At 37.3% G+C, this 19,261-nt stretch overlaps 1 protein-coding gene and 1 long non-coding RNA gene across 3 annotated transcripts; one reads left to right on the top strand and one right to left on the bottom strand.

Moving 5' to 3' along the window:
* Positions 1-4,934: 4,934 nt before the first annotated feature.
* Positions 4,935-13,283, bottom strand: LOC116177049 (facilitated trehalose transporter Tret1-like). Of its 2 annotated transcripts, none has more exons than XM_031495909.1 (7): positions 13,076-13,283; positions 9,715-9,829; positions 9,507-9,642; positions 6,207-6,415; positions 6,026-6,155; positions 5,839-5,978; positions 4,935-5,789 (listed from the first exon to the last, which is right to left on the bottom strand). In XM_031495909.1, the coding sequence occupies exons 2-7, from the start codon at positions 9,808-9,810 to the stop codon at positions 5,004-5,006; spliced, it is 1,497 nt and encodes a 498-aa protein (XP_031351769.1). In that variant the 5' UTR covers positions 9,811-9,829; positions 13,076-13,283; the 3' UTR covers positions 4,935-5,003. The 2 variants fall into 2 exon arrangements, with proteins under 2 accessions (XP_031351769.1, XP_031351768.1); XM_031495908.1 differs by lacking the exon at positions 13,076-13,283 and adding an exon at positions 9,881-10,327.
* Positions 13,284-13,402: 119 nt separating this feature from the next.
* On the top strand, positions 13,403-14,373 carry LOC116177052. The gene is made up of 2 exons (XR_004146593.1): positions 13,403-13,831; positions 13,889-14,373. It is a non-coding gene; the product is annotated as an uncharacterized LOC116177052 (long non-coding RNA).
* Positions 14,374-19,261: the final 4,888 nt, after the last annotated feature.

Below are 19,261 nucleotides of genomic sequence, written 5' to 3'. Positions count from 1 at the left end.
TTAGGAAGGTCAAATAATAGCAAACAGGTATTCAAGTAGTGAAAGTATTTGGGAATAGTTATTCTATTGCTAGAAAGTAAAAGAGATTTAGGAATTAAAAGGTTGTATACACGTGATCACGGATTTAAAATTTAGAAAAAAGAATGATTTGGAAAAGGTTAATCGAGTATCTTAAGGAAAAAAGTTTGTAAACTGGATCAATTTTGACTATATTAATATGTGCGCGATTATTACGTTGGAATTGTTATTATTTGGTAACTAGGAAATTGCACTCACAACAAAAATTTAATCAATCAAGTAAAAAGGGGAAAGGAGCCGTTTCTCAATCAATTTTCTTTCAATGAGTGATTTAATTTGAAACGTCATGCTATTGCCGGGAATTATTTGAACAAGTTTTATTCCAGTTTATTTTTCAGCTTATTTCAGGTGTCTGAAAAAATGATATCTACTAGGGTTTGGACCACAGCGGTAAATGTATATAATTTTTAGCGCATTTTTTAATAATTAAAAAAATGTGCTATTGTTTGCATTTTGTCCGTCCGTCCGGACCCACTTCTACCGTTTTGAACTACTTCTAGGAGAATGGTCCTAGAGTCCTGGAATTTTTTGCAGTAGGTAGCCTATACCTTGAAGATGTGCTAGACGGCCATCAAATTTCGCTGTCTAAAAGCCTCCCCCCCACGAATTATTTCCTGAGATGCTGTTTTTGAAAATAAAACGTGCATACTGTGTAATCGCAAGTAATTAAAAGTTACAGTTAAAATCAGATCATAAAAGAGAATTAGGGTCAGTATAATGTAAAATTAGAACACATTCCAATCATGCAATTAATGGCAAAAATTGTTTATTTGTCTATTGCGCATCGCTGTGGATATTACCATTGAATCAGATTTATTATTCAATGATATTACCAAATAATGTAATTAGCACTGTTATATATACGATAGCAAGGTCAGAAAAATAAGAAGGCACAACGTCATACTGTAAATTTGTATATAAAGTTATCATTTTATTTTAAACTCATAATCTGTAAGTCTCTAAAGAGTCCAGAACTACATCACTTACAGACTTTGTATAATTGGTGGTGTCAAATTTGAAAGTGCACTCTTTGCCTCTTGCTCACAAGCGACTTAACAAATTTTCTTTCTATTTCTATTTCCCCCATGTAATTTCGCCTACAAGGAAAATTTGCAGACTGTACGAATGCTTGCTTAGTAAGAACTTGCGACGAGGTACAGCCACGTTCTGGAAAGCGGATTGCCTTTAAAAAAACTCTCTTTAGAATAACTACTGTGTTACTCAATTCTAGAGTCCCCTACTATTTTTCTGATAAAATTCCCTTCCGCAAATTTATCATAACAAAGTACGTTCCCAGGTAAATTTGCTCGCGGGAAGTTATCTTGCGAAATATTCAACAGTAATATCCCAAGTGCATAAAAATAGCCGATTCAATTTTGACGTTTTCGTCAAATGTTTTGCTGAAGTACGTCGAGTCAATTTGCCAGATAACAAAATCCCGAGTGCGTAGCACTCTACTCTGTAAGCTCCGATTAATTACACGACGAGGTCATACAATTCCGTAATTGGGGGTCGAATGGCATCTTGGAGGATGCGAAGTAAGTGAAACGATCTGTCCTATCGCTGCCACATGATCGTATTCAGTCAGCTATATTTTCGCGACTTCCAGCCGCCATTTTGGAGAAGAACTCTGGTTATCACGACTAAAATTTACATCAATTCGTCACGTTTTATAACCTGGATTAATTTAACGGAATCTTGCCTTACGCAGAATCTTGTCTCTTTTAAATTCAGATAACTATGTAGAATCCACTTTTCATTTGCGATCATGCACTAACTATTTTATTTTGTTTTAATGCCATTTCTTTTGTGTAAATTTAGCGTACTGCTACCTAAGTATGTCTCCAAGTTTTACATGTGCTTACAGAAATTTGGAATGAACGAACGTTGCTTTCTACGCAACTAGATTGAAGATTTGTGGTTCCTTTGGATATATGTTACGTGGTGGTACTATTGTTTTGCTTGCTTATTTAAAGCCTTTCAAACTTTGAATCCTCAAATGAAGACCTTTTACTTCCTCTTACTGTTACTAAATTTACGAATTACTCACTATTTTGGAGAATGGATTTAATTGATCGATTAACATTTGCTCATGGTCAAGCTTAAGACAGTGTATAATTGCAATAAATTAAACAAATATAGTAAACGAGCTCCTGGGTATGGCAATAGCATGTGCAAAACCAAATTTTAAACCTGATCTTAGTTTTGCTTTTATTTAAAGTGTATATGTATGAAATTTCATTTAATTGCTTCCATAAATAATAAAGCACTGGCACTGCACATCCTACACAAAACCAAATTTGGAAAATGGCGCTACATTTGCTTTTATTCCAAATTTCATTTGAATGCCTCCATAAATAAGAAAGTTGGCACTGCGTATGCGCAAAACCAAATTTTGAAACTGGCGTTATATTTGCTTTTATTCCAAGTGGCTATGTATCAAATTTCATTTAAATACCTTCATAACTAAGAAAGTTTGCAATTCGGTCTGTAAATGCTCGAGTTGCGCAAAGGGCACTGTGAATGCTGATCGATTAGGTTCAACTTTTGGGATTGTGATTTATATGGCTAAAGCTATGCGCATATTGAATTTCATCCAATTCGGTTCATAACTAACGGAGATGTCAAAAGGGCCTACTTTATTTTTTGGTCTACATTGCGAATTCACGAACTCCGATCTACAAATTTGATAAAGAATACACCTGCAAAATTTTATCGTAATCGGTCCATTCGTTTATGAGTTATCGTGCTAACGGACGGACGGACAGACAGACACCGCAAAATTATAAAGTCGCTAGGAGCTCATTAATAATCTGATTTTACATTTATTGGTTCAGTGGTTCAGATAACGTTTATTTCTGTAGTGTTGTTCTACATATATTGTGAACGGTTCAATTCTACCATAGCAAAGAGTATATAACGTATACTTTTTGACCATAGCTAAGGTTAAATATAATGGCGCGTGGCGCCTACTGGTAAATCTCTTTGCTCATCAATTAGATTTTCTGGCCTATAACAAAACTCCTACTTTCACTGAGCTACCGTACTACCTTGGCATCTTATGTTTGTGCCAGCACCGTTTTGCATGTAACAAGGTAGATACCTATACCATGGTATTCTTCGTGTATCGTTGGTACTGTGACAACTAATCCATATCAAAGGTTACTCTTTGTCCATATCAACGATCAAACATTGGAGTTGCTAACAATGCATTGTTTATTACTAATTCCTATGCAGTTGTTAAAAAAATACATTTCGTAGTTTGTTAGTGAAAGGAAAAGAATACAGAGTGGCCCAACGAGACGTATACAGAGGGCTCCACAAGAAGTAATCTGAAGGATTTAAATCAGGGGAAAAAAACCATTTCAAATGCGAATATCTCCGAAACGAATCAATAGACTTTAAAAAGCAAAGCAGATTAGTAATCACGATTAAATTGGCTTTCAAATAATGTGCCATTTGCCATAGGATTCCATTTAAAATTTTAGGGGTTAAGCTCCCTACGTAGAGGGGTGAAGACTTGGGTTCGTGATTTGTATTCCAAACGTTGTCCCCCTCGAATACAAAATTGACGTGTTCGAGGATTTTTCGAAATTTATAAATTTAATACCCTAAAAGCCCTCTGTATACTTCTCGTTGGGCCACTCATAACAAATAGTCGAATGTATGCAAATTTTAATGCCCATTGACGTTCATTTTTCACGGAAATCCGTATATTAATAACAGTTTTGGATAACGTATGTTCCGTAATTGTTTATTTTGGACCAAGTTTCGACATATATTCGCTGCCGTTGTATAAAATTTAAACAAAATTTGTAAACGCACGAAATTGGCGAATGATTATGTACGTACAGCAGAACAGACAGAGAGACATAAGGACATGCGGAAGTCTGGATTGAGATTGCGTTTTGAAAAGTGAGCTCGTTCTACTAGTAGACGCAGAATCGAAAAAAATGAAATTTCGTTTACCCCCTCTCCTAAAAAGCAATAGCCGGTTTTAAGCGACTCTATGACAGTCAGCGCGCACTACTAGGGTGGTGATCACTCCAGATGCGTGGGGCATCATGACGTTATGACGGCATAAAGATCACTGAAGTCATGTTAAAGTCGATTATCACATACAGAACCACATATCAAGCAGAAGAAGGATTAATTAGAGGGCTCCCGTTCTCGTATTGCTAAGACACAAGAGATACAGTGCGTAGGAGATGAGGAATCAACATATACAGCGAAGAATCGGAACTGCTACGAAAAAAATGGTTATTCGACTCATACAGGGCAATATCACACGAATAATATTGGTTTAACCGAATTAGTCGATTTTCCTACGGTTACAATAATGTTGTACCAACTGTGTTCAGCAAGATAAATTCATCACTTTGGTTTTCAAGTTAATTTCCACATATCCAGTGTGTTTGATATGGCGGTTCTCTCAACTACCAGTAGAAAATATCACCACCGTATGACCACGCTGTCTATGTAGATTGTAGAGTCACTTTAGGTACATCCAGTGACATCGTGGGCTCAATTACTCGAACTTAATTTACAATTAAAAGTTCAAGAATTGTCAATAGCTAAATCCACTTACTTACCTTATCATGCGTGATCGGGTGCAGGGTGTTATGAAGTTCAATCGTGTGCATTAAAAGCATATAAATACACAGTCGCAGTAAGAAAAACCCTTCTATAGGAAATATATCCTACTATCCTAGAGTATGCTACCGCTGTTACCGTTACCGATCCAGCAGAAGGAGGCAGCTGCAGCTGATTCTGATTAGGGTACAGTGATTTGCTTGCAAACCTCAACAGTACCTACCATAGAGTAAATTACTCTATGACCGTACTTAACAAAAAGATTTTTTAAAAACGTTTTATAAAAATACAATCTTCAACAATTAAATAAATTAACATTATCACATTTAATTTTAAACTTTCGACGTCTGGGTTTTGCTGGCGCCATTCCGTCTTCTTCTATTTCGTGTAATCCACAACAGATTTTCTTGCATAAAGTAATCTTCTATATCATTCAAAGTCTGATTTTTTGTTTCGGGCAACGTCGCATACAGAAATATACTACCCGCTATAGACGTCACTCCGAAAAACAGAAAACAATTTCCGATTCCTATGAGAGATTTCATAAATGGAAATATCTTGGCGAACGAGAACATCGTTAAATTGATGATGGTGAAAGAAAGGCTGCCCGCGATACCGCGTACTTTTAAGGGAAACAATTCACCCACAAGTACTCCTGGTAGAATCATCAGACCGATGGTGTTTGCGGCAACGTAAAATATTAAGAGAGAAAGGATTAGGTACGTTGAGTTGGAAAAGTCGGTCTGTAGGAATATGGATAGGCAGAGAGCCGATAGTGCCGTTCCGATAGTCGATAATAAAGCGATAGCTCTGCGTCCAGTGAGTACTAATAAAACACTAGCCGCGATCGCGGCAATGAATCTGACACCAGCCGTTAAAGTTGCCGCGTGGAATTCATTTAAGCCACTGTTCTGCATGGTAGATATGATCTCAACGGCGTAGAAGACAATCACGTAAACTCCTGTGAGCGACTGAAACAGACCAAAAATGTTCACTATAATAAAAGGCTTTAGAACATTTGATGATAGAAAGGTTCTCCAAAGTGATCGTTGAGTGGCTTTACTTTGTGCACCTTCATTTTCGACACGTGTCACCAGCTGTTGTATTTCCCGCTTCACCTGAAAGAAGTCAAAACGTAACATTTTGTAACGCGTTTGTTCAAAGTACTTTAGCTGTACTTCCGCCATTCACCCAATGGTAAGATCTCGTGGCTTTTTCTATACGCCCCTTTTTCACAAGCCACGCTGGACTCTCGGGAAGACAACAAAACAATATCATCGACATCGCTGGGAGCACCATGCAAATGCCTGCAATTTGGATCATGGTCAACAAGTTTGTTTGCAGATTCTGTTACCGGCAACCATTCTCCAATTAGCCGCTGTTCCCAACATGTAGACAAGTAGAATTCCAAACGAGTAACTCGCGAAGGGTATACTAGAAAACATACCTCTCAAGTTAGGATCCGACATTTCAGCAATGTACACCTTGAAAAACGTAAATGGAGTTCCCAAAACTCAAAGAACGTCATTGTATACCTGACAAGGTGCTGCGACTACTCCCACAGCAGTACCGGCCAAAATTCGCCCAACCAGAATTAGTGCATGGTTATGGCTAGACATAATAACAATCCATCCGGCTATTAAAGGTATACAGCATAATTGTAAGGTCATTTTTCGACCGAAGTAGTCCATCAGTGTTCCACTGAGTAGCGCACCGATGGGCGAAGCTGCCGAATGTACACTGACTGAAACAATAGAATTAGCGAATATAATGTATTTTTGGGGCATATTATCCCTGTCCATTTATAGAAAAGATATAAAGGGGTGTAATGATAGGGTATTAATCCTTCTGTTCGGACTCGTCTGGAGTCCGAAGGAAAAACGCTTTCTCTGACCACTCGACTTTATTGCCTACTACTGCAATACTACTGCCAAAGAGTAACTAATTGCTACTGCTTACATTCTAATCTTACATACTAGCACTATTTTTCCCTCTACTACTTATTATTAACTACTACTACAACAGGGGGAACTAAAATGAGATAAAAGAGGACTCACCCCACCTATCCCCACTAAAAAAATTAATTAACCCATACTTGTGGTACATATTCGAAAAAGTTATAAACCCAATAGTATAAATAATAATTACACAGCGTGTATTAATAATGATCACGTTGTTTCATATTTAACAGTTTTAAAAACAAACATACCTTGGTTAAAACTCCAAGGCTAATATTATCTTATTTTCAAAGGAAAGTGTCCGTAAGTTGTTGTTAAATAAAGACTTTAATTGCCCTTTTTTTAGTTAGTGGTAGGTGAGCCTAAGGGGTTTGATAGGGTAACCTGATTTAGCTAACCCATTCGATCCTGGAAATCTTTTTGTGCCTTAATGCTATGCTTATTGTGTGCTATTTTTGCCGTATGATACATGTGTTGTGTTTTTATGGTTTTTTAGTTATTTAACTCTTTAGAACAGAACTCCAACTTCACATACCTATGTTTTCCGTATTACAAATTGAAGATCTTTGCCTACCCTAGTACACATTTTGTCTTGTTGTTATGGTTTGTCAGTAATACAACTTCATGTATATATTTGATTTTGAACAGCTGGATATCTCTACATTATTTTATGCTCAATTACTCTAGTTCATAATTTTGTGCTGCTATGTAAACATTTGGAGCTATTATAGATTGCAATTCATATGTAACAAGTTCATGTTGCCTTGAATTTGATAATTATTGTACATATAACACTGACGCAAATGACGAAATAATGTCATCGGTTATTATTGTTACTATTAAAACTAATCATTTTTAATACACTTTTGGAGTTGACTAGCCAAGGATTAAGTTTGGGGTTGTTATTACGCGTGATATTAATGAGTCGTCGAAAATAAAAATTACTTTTGAAATCCAGTTGACACGGCCTTTTGAGCTCAGAAGAGCGCTTTTCTGCCTTATCCGTAACAGAAACACAAAGAAGCAAACAAGATGGAGTGTGAATATCGCGGTACAAAATACTGCGGTAGCAATGTTTAACGTCTGACACTAATCAGGTAATAGTATATTAAAACAGTAATTAATACTCAATAAGGATCAATAATTCAATTTACGTTAACTAAACAAAAGTAAAATTTTGATCGATAACGAATCGTCCGTACAAAGTTGTGTATAAAAGCATATCGAAGAAGTAATCTCCAAAGGTTTCCTTAATACGTGCAGTGAGACAGGAACAATACGTCTCCATTTTATTGACTTCACAAACGACGACGTATATTTCAAAAACACATGGTATAACATAAAGAGAAACGTGAAACCAAATACGAAATCCTATGATAATAACTTTACCTCGAAAAGATACAACAGTAGCCCATTCACCTAAATACATTTAGATATATATATTTCAGACAATTTCAGCTTGACTCCTCTAGATTTGTAACATGAGGTTTCAACTACAGAAGCAACGTTTGATATTCCCCCAGGACTAGTTGTACCAACTACATTCCTAACACGCTAAAGTCAGTTACTCAAACTAAGGATAGGTACATTCAACGAAATAACGGGACGTTACATTTTTCATCTTACGCCTTTTTTCATTTTCTGTCGATTCTGAACCGAAAAGATTGACTTTTCATCAAACTGATGTTTAATGTGATTTTTAAAGTAGGTTCAAACTGCAACAATCAAGCCAGTTTTTATAGGATCGATAATTTCGGAGATACATCGTTTTAAAATGTGGTCATTTTATCAAGTTACAGGATTTTTGCAAAATTTCATAATTTTCAGTAAGTTTATGAAACGATCCCTTTCCCAAGTGAACCTGACCAATCGCTTTAGCGAAATATTGGGCGGGCGGCCTATCATTAATGGAGTTACTAAACAAAATTATGACTTTACACAAACATTGAATTTTTACATGAACAAATTACCAAAACTGTAATTTGGAAAAAAAATCCTATAGTACTGATGGCAAAAAGTGTCACTATGTTTCAACCACATCGAGAACTTGATCACACTGCGGCGATTTTCTTGGCCAGCAATATACCAATGCAGATTATATTTGCAGGTAAGCGGCGTTTCACAATTGCTCTTTATGGAGGACTGCACAAAATTAAGAACCCTTTCCAATGTGTCACTCGACCCAACGTTTAATTTAAAATTATTGAAGGGGTGGCAACCCGGCTTGGGGAGTTGAAATTAGGGGTGTAAATTATGAAGTAACAGTTTTTGCGTGTGTTTAAAAAACTATTTCTTTACGACAAAATAGGTACTGCAATATTCGCCACATTGGGTAAAAACGTTGCGGAGAATAAAATTACAAAATTCCACAAATATTAATTGGTGTCAAACACATGACAACCAAGCTACTCGTATCAAAATAGGTACTGTATGTACTGTATTTTAGTACCGCTGCTGGCGGCTATTGTGGGGAAAGCGGAAGTGGGATAATTTTCCAAACCTTTGTTACCTCGAAAAATGTGTAATATCGATAAATAGATAAGTACCTAATGCTAAAATATTCAAATTCAAATCACGACTGGTTTGGAATCAACTTTTCTAACTATTGCGAATTGGACAGATGAAGACTATGTTAAAGCAGAAGTCTGATCATTCCACTTTATGGCCTTACCGATCTGATATCCAATTATAATGTCTTAAAAACCAAAAGCTCCTATCAAGGCTCCTACAGTTTTCTGGACGTGTATGTGTGATAATAATCTCGCACGCAAGAAAGGTCAATATTTACATCAAACCAACCTTATATATTTACGAATGCAACTAGGTCAAGACACCCACTTTGCCAAATTTGTCCATTACATAAAATAAACGACTTACCAATCCATGATCCCATTTCATCATCGACTTGCAAACTGCCATTCATTGATTTAAGCTGTGGCAACAGTATTGCTGAGTAACCAATTGGCATCCCGGCACTTGCTGTTACTATCGTTACTATTGCCGTCAGGAGGATCTAAAATACCTACTATTAATTCATTCGCTTTTGCTGTGCTTCAAAAAGTTCGGTCTCAAAATTGAGTATTACTTGAGTGATCAGTCTTCTACTATCCTTAGGTTCAACTTCGCTTTCTGCATTGCCTTCCTTTTGCAAGGGTTCGGTGTCGGCTGTCTTATTACACATTTCGGTACAGTCGTCTTTACTGAAACAAGAGGTAAATTTTTAATAAAACGAAGGTTTGAATACACGTTACCTTTTACTATCATCATATTGAACTTCGACATTCATGGTACCATCCGATTTTAGTTGATATGGATTCAGTTACATACGAGGTGTTGGATTAAAGTAGCGTTTTAAATATTCCAGCGAGAAGAATCGCTTTCGATTATTTAATTGGAACCAGATGAAAACGGGCGGGATTCATTATCATAAAATCGCACTGAACGCGCAATTTTCAAAACTCACGAGTTTAGATTAAACACGGCGTACGCCCGGTTGTATATTTACGGGTCAGTCAAATGGGTATTATGTCAAGGTAAAATTACACAAGAATAATGATAAGATTTTCTCCACAACACGAAAGCAAGCAACTGCGCAAAACAATTTTCTCCTCATAAAAGAGACATTTTGATGATACCAAAACACATAACCTTCAGATTAGGTGGAGGTGGAGATAAAACTAATTTCATGTACCTGGGAACCAAAGATAAAAATGATATAATCAGGGATATAATTATTTAACTAATCATAATTATACAGGGTGGTGACTTGCGTAACGCATCATAGGGATTTCAATGTAAAATTCATAACATGCGATTATTGGCTCCCCAAATTATTTTAGAGCAAAAATGTATTAAAGTTTTCTGTAGAAAAAATTGTTTTACGTCAATCAACCGTATTAGTTTTCAATTTTTTACATAATAAAGACGGAAAATTGGAAAAATAAGTTTTGACCCCACCATCAATAAGATCTTGTCGAAGGCTACCACATTCCCGTTGCCGGTACCCACCTTCGACGCCCCGTTCACCTACAATCTGCGTTTGAAGTTTTGACTCCACTATCAGAAAGATCTTATCGGGCCTACCACATTCCCTTTGCCGGTACTCACTTTCGACGTCCCAGTCACCCGCAATTCGCGTTTGAAATGTTGACTCCACCATCAGCAAATGTTGTCAGGGGCTACCACTTGTCGGTATCTACTCGCTTTCGACGTCCCGTTCATCCGTAATTAGTTTTTTGTGGATTTCACAAAAAAACCCTCCACAAAATAGTACTTAATTTTTGGGCACTTGCATTTGCTACCACCCAGCCGGACAAAGTGAGTTTAAAAGCTACTTTTTTACTAACACTTGCAAAAATGCGCTAAAAAGTTATTCTTCATAAAAAGTTCTGCATGTTCTGAAATTGAAAATGCAGCCTGATTAATGTTTTTCAATCGTATACGAAGTATAATATAGGTATACAGTAGGAATTTTACTCGCGTAGTACCGTAACGAATTTTTCAGTAAGGCATCCGTAAATTTGTGAAGTAGTCAAGGTGCATAGATAAAAAAATCAGTGGAATTTGTGAACGGACCTGCACTGCATAATGTAATCACTACCTCCTGTGTATAACACGTTTAATGATATTGGCGCCTAATGGCACGCGTAGTTATCCGGAAAAATTCCATGCCGTTTCCATTTTCGAGACCAGTCTAAGACATTCGACGTATCCACATAATCAAGCTGTAACCATTGTCCATTTTTGTGTCCGTCAGAAAACATCAACTGCATAAAACAATTTAAAAAGAGCACTGTTCAAGTCCTCGCTGTAAAAATTGATTTTTTTTTGATTCGTTTAATCATGTAAACCACAAGGTAAAAAGATTTCATTAATAAATTAGAATTTTTGCTTATTATTAATGACAAAGATATAATTTTTTCTAAGTAATTTCCATGAAAATTTCGTTAATTTTATTCAGTAAACTTGGCCGTGTGAATAGCTCTGTAGTTACCCAAATAAACGTTTCTAATAGTGAAATTTAAGTGTCGCCTTTAATCACTTATAATTGCACAAGAGGTTTGTATTTTACCGAGTAAATTTGGGTTGTTTAGGTAATGAAAATCTGTTGCCTAGCAATTAGACGAGAAAAACTGTCAACTAATAAAAATGCGACACCGCAGGTGGAGCATTTTTAGGTTGACAGTTTTTCGAGTTCAATTGCTAAAAGGCAACAGATTTGAATTGCAACAACACAAATTTACTCGGTTTAAATACAAACCTCGAGTGTAATTCGGCAGGACAATTTAACGAACAAGAAATTCACCAAACTAATCAATTATTGACAGACGTCAAACTAGGGGAAAGGATAATGCGATAATTGGTTCGAAAATGAATAAGTGAAAAAACCACTAGTGCATTTGTCGCTGGAAAAGTTGCAGGTAACTTTTGCCGCTGTCAAAGTGACAATTTCACTGCGGCTTATGCGATTTTTTATACATGAGTTGAATTGTCATTTGTAAACCCATTACAAAGTGTACACTTCTCTTTATTATGTCAGTTAGACTTCTTGGGGAATATAGAGTAGGTCCACCTCTATATCAAAGGCGAGCTTGGCCCACTCGGCTGGTTCACAATTGTTTAAAAGAAAATTAGGCATTAAAATCGTCGAACTTTTTAATAGCTTCGAAGTAAATAAAATGGCTTTAAGATCATTGTCAATTATACATATTATCATAGTGTAGGTACTTACACTATATTATTTATTACAGCGATATTTAATGTTTAGTAAGACCCTACGAACCCTCCGAGCGTTGGAAATACTTATGCTTTGTATGGGTATGAAGTTACCAGTTTCGTCAAGCAGAAAAGAAGGCAGCGGTGTCGCATCAAATGATGATTGTACCTACTTAACAGTGCGAAAGGGTTTTGTCAATTATTCGAATCTAAAATTCTCGCACATCGGGTATTACACGCATTACAAGTATATATTACGGCGCTTATTATTCAGAAAGTTTACGTTTGCGACACGAGCGAACAATGGGATTAGTCCTTATTAGCAGGTAATTGAATGGCCCGAAAATATGAAATAACAAAATCAAATTTACTTTTGTAAGTAGGTACAAAGAATTACATCAATGGAATCTGTAAATTCTTTGCTTAATAATGGTTTCCGTGAGAAAATCATAATTATGCTTAAAAATTAGGTATGCGAGTAATACGGTTAAATTGTATTTATTAAGCACGTAACTATATACTCATAACCTTTTCTTTTATATATTTATGGAAAGATCATAACAAAACAACGAAAGAAATATTGCAATCAGTTAACCAGTCATCCCTCTACAAATCAAAGGGCACACGGTAAACTGAAGCATAACATAGCAATAATGTATGTAATGTGTTATAAAAATCAACAAATTCCTTTGGCGTCCTGTTATATTAAACACAATAAGGAAGCAACTTACTATATTTGCAGATGGGATTATTAAACTCGCACGTAAACTTCACAAATTAAACATTTCAAATAGCATTCAACACTCTAACACCCTCTTGGACTTGTCGCCAGTCTTATAGGTACTTGTAATCATTTCACTTGACGGTCATGGTTTGGGACAGGATAAAGATAGTTGGCCTACTTATGAAGTAGTTCGGTCTTGACCACTGCATAAAACTCCCTCAAGTTCAAATAATGAATTTATTTTGCAAGTAGAAAGGTTAAATTTGTTTATCGGCAATTAAGGTGAACTGTAGCACGTAGGTACTTACCTTGAATTCGGATTACTGCTAATGACTGTGATGCAAACAAAGTTTTTTATCTGAGAAATGCATTTTAAACAGGTATCTCTGCTTATAAGAGTGCACAACTGAGAAAAATATTCCGCAAATTATGATTTAACCAATTGAACGTAGTGTTCAACGCTTATTTGGCTCAAATTACGCGGTAATTCTAAGTAATTTTTAGTGATTGGAAGAAGAGGGTATTTTCCACAAAGCTTTGGAGAGACGGGGTTTCATAATGGTCTCTAGAAAGCCAGCTCTTTGTTATACATGTGTGGTCTACATATACTCCATTCCAACTATGTAGGAAAATGGTTCCAAGCGTTCTCCAGCGGTTTCATTCCATCCCCGGTTATCATCAGAGTCAAATGACGCTTCACCGAAAGGGATGAAATGCAACACTTGAAAATAAGGTTAAATTAGCTACAGTTGACGTGTTGGAGGTAAGACACATTTACAAAGTATTATGTTTAAGAATTCTTTATACAACCCCTCGAAAGGTAACTGGGGGAAGAGAAGGATAAACTGCCGGTTAAATATTTCACGGATGATACCTGCCAAGGCGCGGTGTATTGTGTGTTGTCTACTTCAATTCCGGAATCCTACGTGGCAAGGTGGATTCATAACGGTGGCGGCACTCTATAGGAAGCGCGTTTACCAAATCTGACCTCGCATGCTTATTGCCTACCTTCCAGTCGTAGGCTGGTTTTACTATGGAGTCTTATGGGAGATACTACGTTTTTTATGTATATAATCATTATTTAAAGATTTCTGATGTTGTACCTTATACAATGTGTTAGTGTACCCATGGATTATGATTTTACCTTACGGCAGCAACTTCATTTTGTTTCTCCAGTACAAAAAAAAATGTTCAAAGTTTTTCCGCCTGCATGTAGGCAACAAAGCGTTCAGATGGGTGAAAGATTGTCATTGAAATAAAATAACAGCTATGCCGCTCAAATTTATTTATACAATTTTAAATTTCTTTATCGAATCTTTAATTTTTTTTCTTTTATCCGCATCCTCTAGTCTGCGTTTGTTATATTGTATGCATGTAAAAATCATGCGAGTTGTTAGATAAAACCGTAAAAGGTCTTTCGTCAATTTCCTTTTGTGTAGTTCACAGCCCACTGGTTTGTAGGTATTAAGTTTGGCATTTTTAATAACTGCAAAAGTAAAATATAATTTAAAAAAGTTAATATCGTGCAAGCAACATGCAATAGTATATTAAGTAACAAGGGATTAAAAAGAGTTAATATTCTTGAGGGACCAAAAATTAGTTTGATCCAGTGTTACTTATACTATGTTTTCCAACACCGACCGTTCTAAATTCATTTCGAAATGAGTATGATTTATATTATAAAAAAAACTATCAAAAAGTAAGGTAGGCTATTTAACAATATGTCATGATCACAAGGGATAAAATTTTTCTTAATTCCTAGGGATTAAAATTACCTGTTAATGCACAAAAATTAGGGATTAAAATCAATAAAAACTAGTCGATATTAGAAAAAATATTTAAGCACTGTGTTATGGTGATTCAGTTAAGACTTTGCTTACCTTCAAACAGAATATTGTCACCTAATGGTGTGTTATGCAGTGTATGGCATATAGAGCTTTCAAGATTATAAATTATTTCATATAATCCCTCAGATGGCGTGAGTAAATGTCCATCACTCCTTTTGTTAATGTAGGAATTATTTTCATTTTTGTCGCATATCTGGTCAGCTTGCAGCAATCCAAAGCATTGTGTTATGTACGATACTTGTAAAATACGAAAATATAATTCAACATAATTACATTTATTGTGCACTGTCATTTTTACATACATATATACATGAAGTTCTCCCGGTACGGTAGGTTCCGTTACCAATTATAATAGTAAAATTCCCTAATACATTACAATTCTTCCCTCCTTTGTTTTCTTAATCAGGAGAGTATCGTCGGGGTGCATGCCGAATCCGCGTGGACCTTCGTTCAGTCTGGGGTAGAGTCGCGGCCTGGAACTCCTGTCGTTGAGGTACAGCTGGTGATCCTGGCGGAATCGCAACAGCTTGTGCTTCGGGTAATTCTGCAGCTCTTTCAGGAACCAGTTCAGGTTTATTATAGAAATGAACTCGTCTCTGTGCTGAAGAATTATCACTTGAAGATGTCGTCATAGATTGGTTAGAACTTTGACTAGTAGTTTGTTGGCATGACCGGATTTGATCAATATGACGTTTAAAGCGTTTACCTTCAAAGTCGATCTCGTAATGCAGATCACCTAGTCGTGTTATAATACGTCCAGGTAACCATTTATCCAGTCGTGGATTTCCAGATAAGAAGTAAACCAGGTGATTTGGTTGAAACTCGCGAAATGATGGATTAAACGAGTTACGGTTTCTTTCCGTCATTCTGGTATACGTATCTTCGGGTCTCACCAAGTCTAGTCGCGAACGTATGACACGACCAAGGAAAAGAAGAGAGGGTTGTTGTCCTGTGGTAGCGTTTGGGGCTTTTCTGTACTGGCGTAGAAATTCATTAAGGTTTGATTTCAACGTATCTCGGTTAGTGCCCATTGCTTTAAGAGCATCTTTCACGCTTTGTACGAAGCGCTCTGCTTGACCGTTCGTTGATGGGTGATACGGAGCTGACAACTTGTGATATTTCACTCCACTCCACTGGAGAAATTGTTTGAACTCTTCAGATGTAAACTGAGGACCATTGTCCGAAACAATGGTGACTGGTGCGCCGTATGTTGCAAATAATTCGTCGAGGATGGTTATAGTTGATGAGGCTGTAGTCGACGCTGTTACTTTTACTTCAACCCACTTGCTATATGCGTCTACTAAAATTAGTAACATCATGCCGGCTACTGGCCCAGCATAATCAATATGCACGCGCTCCCAAGGCCCTTTCGGGTACTCCCAATGGTGTTCTCGAAATCTTGGAGGTACGTGTGCATGTTTTGCACATTCATTGCAAGATTTTGCGACCTGCTCAATTTCTCCATCGATCCCAGGCCAGTACACAAAGGATCGAGCAATTCCTTTCATTTTTACAATGCCGACATGTGCAGCATGTAGATCGTTTAAGATAGGTTGACGGAAGATTGGCGGAATGACAACTCGGTGTTCAAACAGCAAACATCCACCAGAGAGGGTGTAGTTCTTTTCGGGGGCCTTGTATCCATAGCGACCAAGATTTCGTCCCCTCTCCAACAATTGTACTATTTTCCCCAAATGATCATCCTTCCGCGATTCCCTAGATATGTCTTTAGCTCGAACAGGTAATTGTTTAATTTGATTTAGGGTGAAGTTGTCAAACCCGTCTTCTTCTTCCTCTCTCTCCAGTACGATTGATGACACAGCATGTGTTGATTTGTGGGTCGTTGTTACTGGTAAGCGAGAACAATAGTCAGCGTTTGTGTTAAGTTTAGTTGGCTTGTATTGAACATCGAAATTAAAATGTGACAAATAGTCGGCATAGTTCGCCATTCGACTAATACACAAAACTGGAAGAGATTTCGTAGGCTGAAGAATTTGTGCGAGAGGTTTGTGATCTGTTATTAAGACAAAATGGCGAGCATATATATAATAAAACAAGTTGTAAATCAGCATATGCATGATTAAAGCGCATTTTTGGTAATGCAGGTGAGTATTTTATTAGCGAAGTTTAAAATTATCGATCTCACGAGTAATTTTGGCTGCGTTAAATAATTAATTTTATTTAATTTCAATTGACGGTACGTCTTCATTTTGTAAAACAAATCACAAAGTAAATAATAAGTTTTTATACTGGTAGCGCTATCTAACGGTAAAATTATAGCACCTACGAAACCCATATCGAAATTATTTTCTTCAATTATCGATCTCATAAGTAATCTAACTCAAAATAGACTAGTGCCTGCACATCTACACTATAGCAGAAAGCTTTTAGTGAAAATTTGATGTCTCTAGCTATTGTAGTTGTGGAGATCTAACGCGGACAGCCGGCCTGCCAGCAATGACGAATATAATAGCGTATTTTTTTCAAAAATGCGCTAAAAATTTATCGACTGCCCAGACGATGGCAAGAGCCTCCTTATCCATTTGAGGATACCGCTGTTCTGTAAGGCTCAATGTGCGGCTTGCGTAAGCAATTGGCCTTTCTACACCGTTGCTCAAGCGATGCGACAAGACTGCTCCTAGACCCATTTTACTTGCGTCTGTTGCCAATACTAGTGGGAGAGATGGATCATAAGGCATCAGGACTTGTGGCGAAATTAAAATATTTTTTAATTCGTTGTAAGCCTGTGTTGCTTCAGGTGTCCATGTAAATGATTCTGCCAGCAACATATCTCTGAGTGGACGACTTATCGTTGCTAGGTCTGGAATGAAATGATTGTAATAGGTTGCTTTACCAATGAACAATTCTAATTCCTCTGGCGTTGACGGTTTTGGTGCGTCTCGTATTGCTCGAATATGGCTGTCAGATTTGTGAATACCTCGTTCATCGATTTTGTGTCCTAAGAATTCTACTGAGTTTGTGGCGAAGACACATTTTGATCGGTTGAGGCGTAACCCATGTTGGCGCATTCGGTCCAGGGTGGCTTGAAGTGTTCTCAGCAGTTGTTCAAAACTTTCGGCAAAGACAAGGATGTCATCAAAGAAGTTTACGACATTGAGAAGGTCCTTCAAAACCGTTTCCATCCGACGTTGCCATATGGCTGGGATGTTCGCTGCTCCATAGATAGCTCTGGTCGGACGAATCAAACCATGGGTTGGTGTATTCAACGTCAATACTTCGCGAAATTTGTCATCAACTGCTAAGTGTGTATAGGCATCAGTGATGTCCAGATGACAGAAAAGTTTGGAATGCTTCATCCGAGCAAAAATGTGTTCCGCTTTCGGGATGGGGTGCTCGTCAATGATCATCCGTGGATTTACGGTTGGCTTATAATTCCCAGTGATGCGAATGTTACCATTTTTCTTCACTACTACATGAGTTGGCGAAGCCCACTCTGAATAATCGACCCTTTCGAAGAATCCAGCTGCTATCTTGTCATCGATCTCCTTAGCATATATGGAACGTAAGGCCAAAGGTATCTCTCGGGCGCGAACAAAAACCGGTGCTGCATCTGCCTTAAGGTGTACTTGAGCTGGTGCATTTTTACATACATATATACATGAAGTTCTCCCGGTACGGTAGGTTCCGTTACCAATTATAATAGTAAAATTCCCTAATAATTTACACATTGATCGCAGTGCTTTGCATCTGTGGCTTTCCTTGCCTTTCTTGCTACGTAACCGCAAAACATGCTGTGGTGACCAATGCTCATGACGAAAGTGGGTGGATAGAAAATTAACCCGCGGTACAACACAGCAAAGTTATATATTTTTATTCACATTAAAAATCTAACATGTCACTGCACGTACAAAAAAAACTAACTGGAAGCGTCAGTTGGTACGCTTGTTTTTTTCTCCAGTGGAGACCTCTTAATATTCACTACAGTCTCCCCTGCTATATAATTCATCTGGTAATCGCTCAGGTAGGGTGGTGGTCTATGGTTTCGATTTGATCTTCGTGGTGGTTCTGGACGATCTGCTTCTGGAATCAGAATCTGCTCCATTTCTTGTCGATCTAAACTACGTGGTAAAATGGCAGGTTGGTATTCTTCTTCATATTCCAATGGTTTTTGGATTTGTGGCTCCTCTGGTAGGTTGAAGGTTACTTGCTTAGGTGCATTTCTTCTGAGCTGGTTTACGTGTCGTTTCACTATTCGGTCGTTTTCTAATCGGACAAGGTAATGTAATTTCCCTAGGCATTTTACTACCGTTCCTGGCTTCCAGGTCCGTTTGTTTTGTATGTAAAATTCGGCTACAATGTCCTCTCCCGCTTGATGTGAACGTGCA

Source organism: Photinus pyralis, unplaced genomic scaffold (assembly GCF_008802855.1).
Source record: "Photinus pyralis isolate 1611_PpyrPB1 unplaced genomic scaffold, Ppyr1.3 Ppyr1.4_LG7, whole genome shotgun sequence".
NCBI classification, from domain to species: domain Eukaryota; kingdom Metazoa; phylum Arthropoda; class Insecta; order Coleoptera; family Lampyridae; genus Photinus; species Photinus pyralis.
Note: the sequence above shows the minus strand (reverse complement) of the source record. Positions and strands in the feature narration are given on the sequence as shown.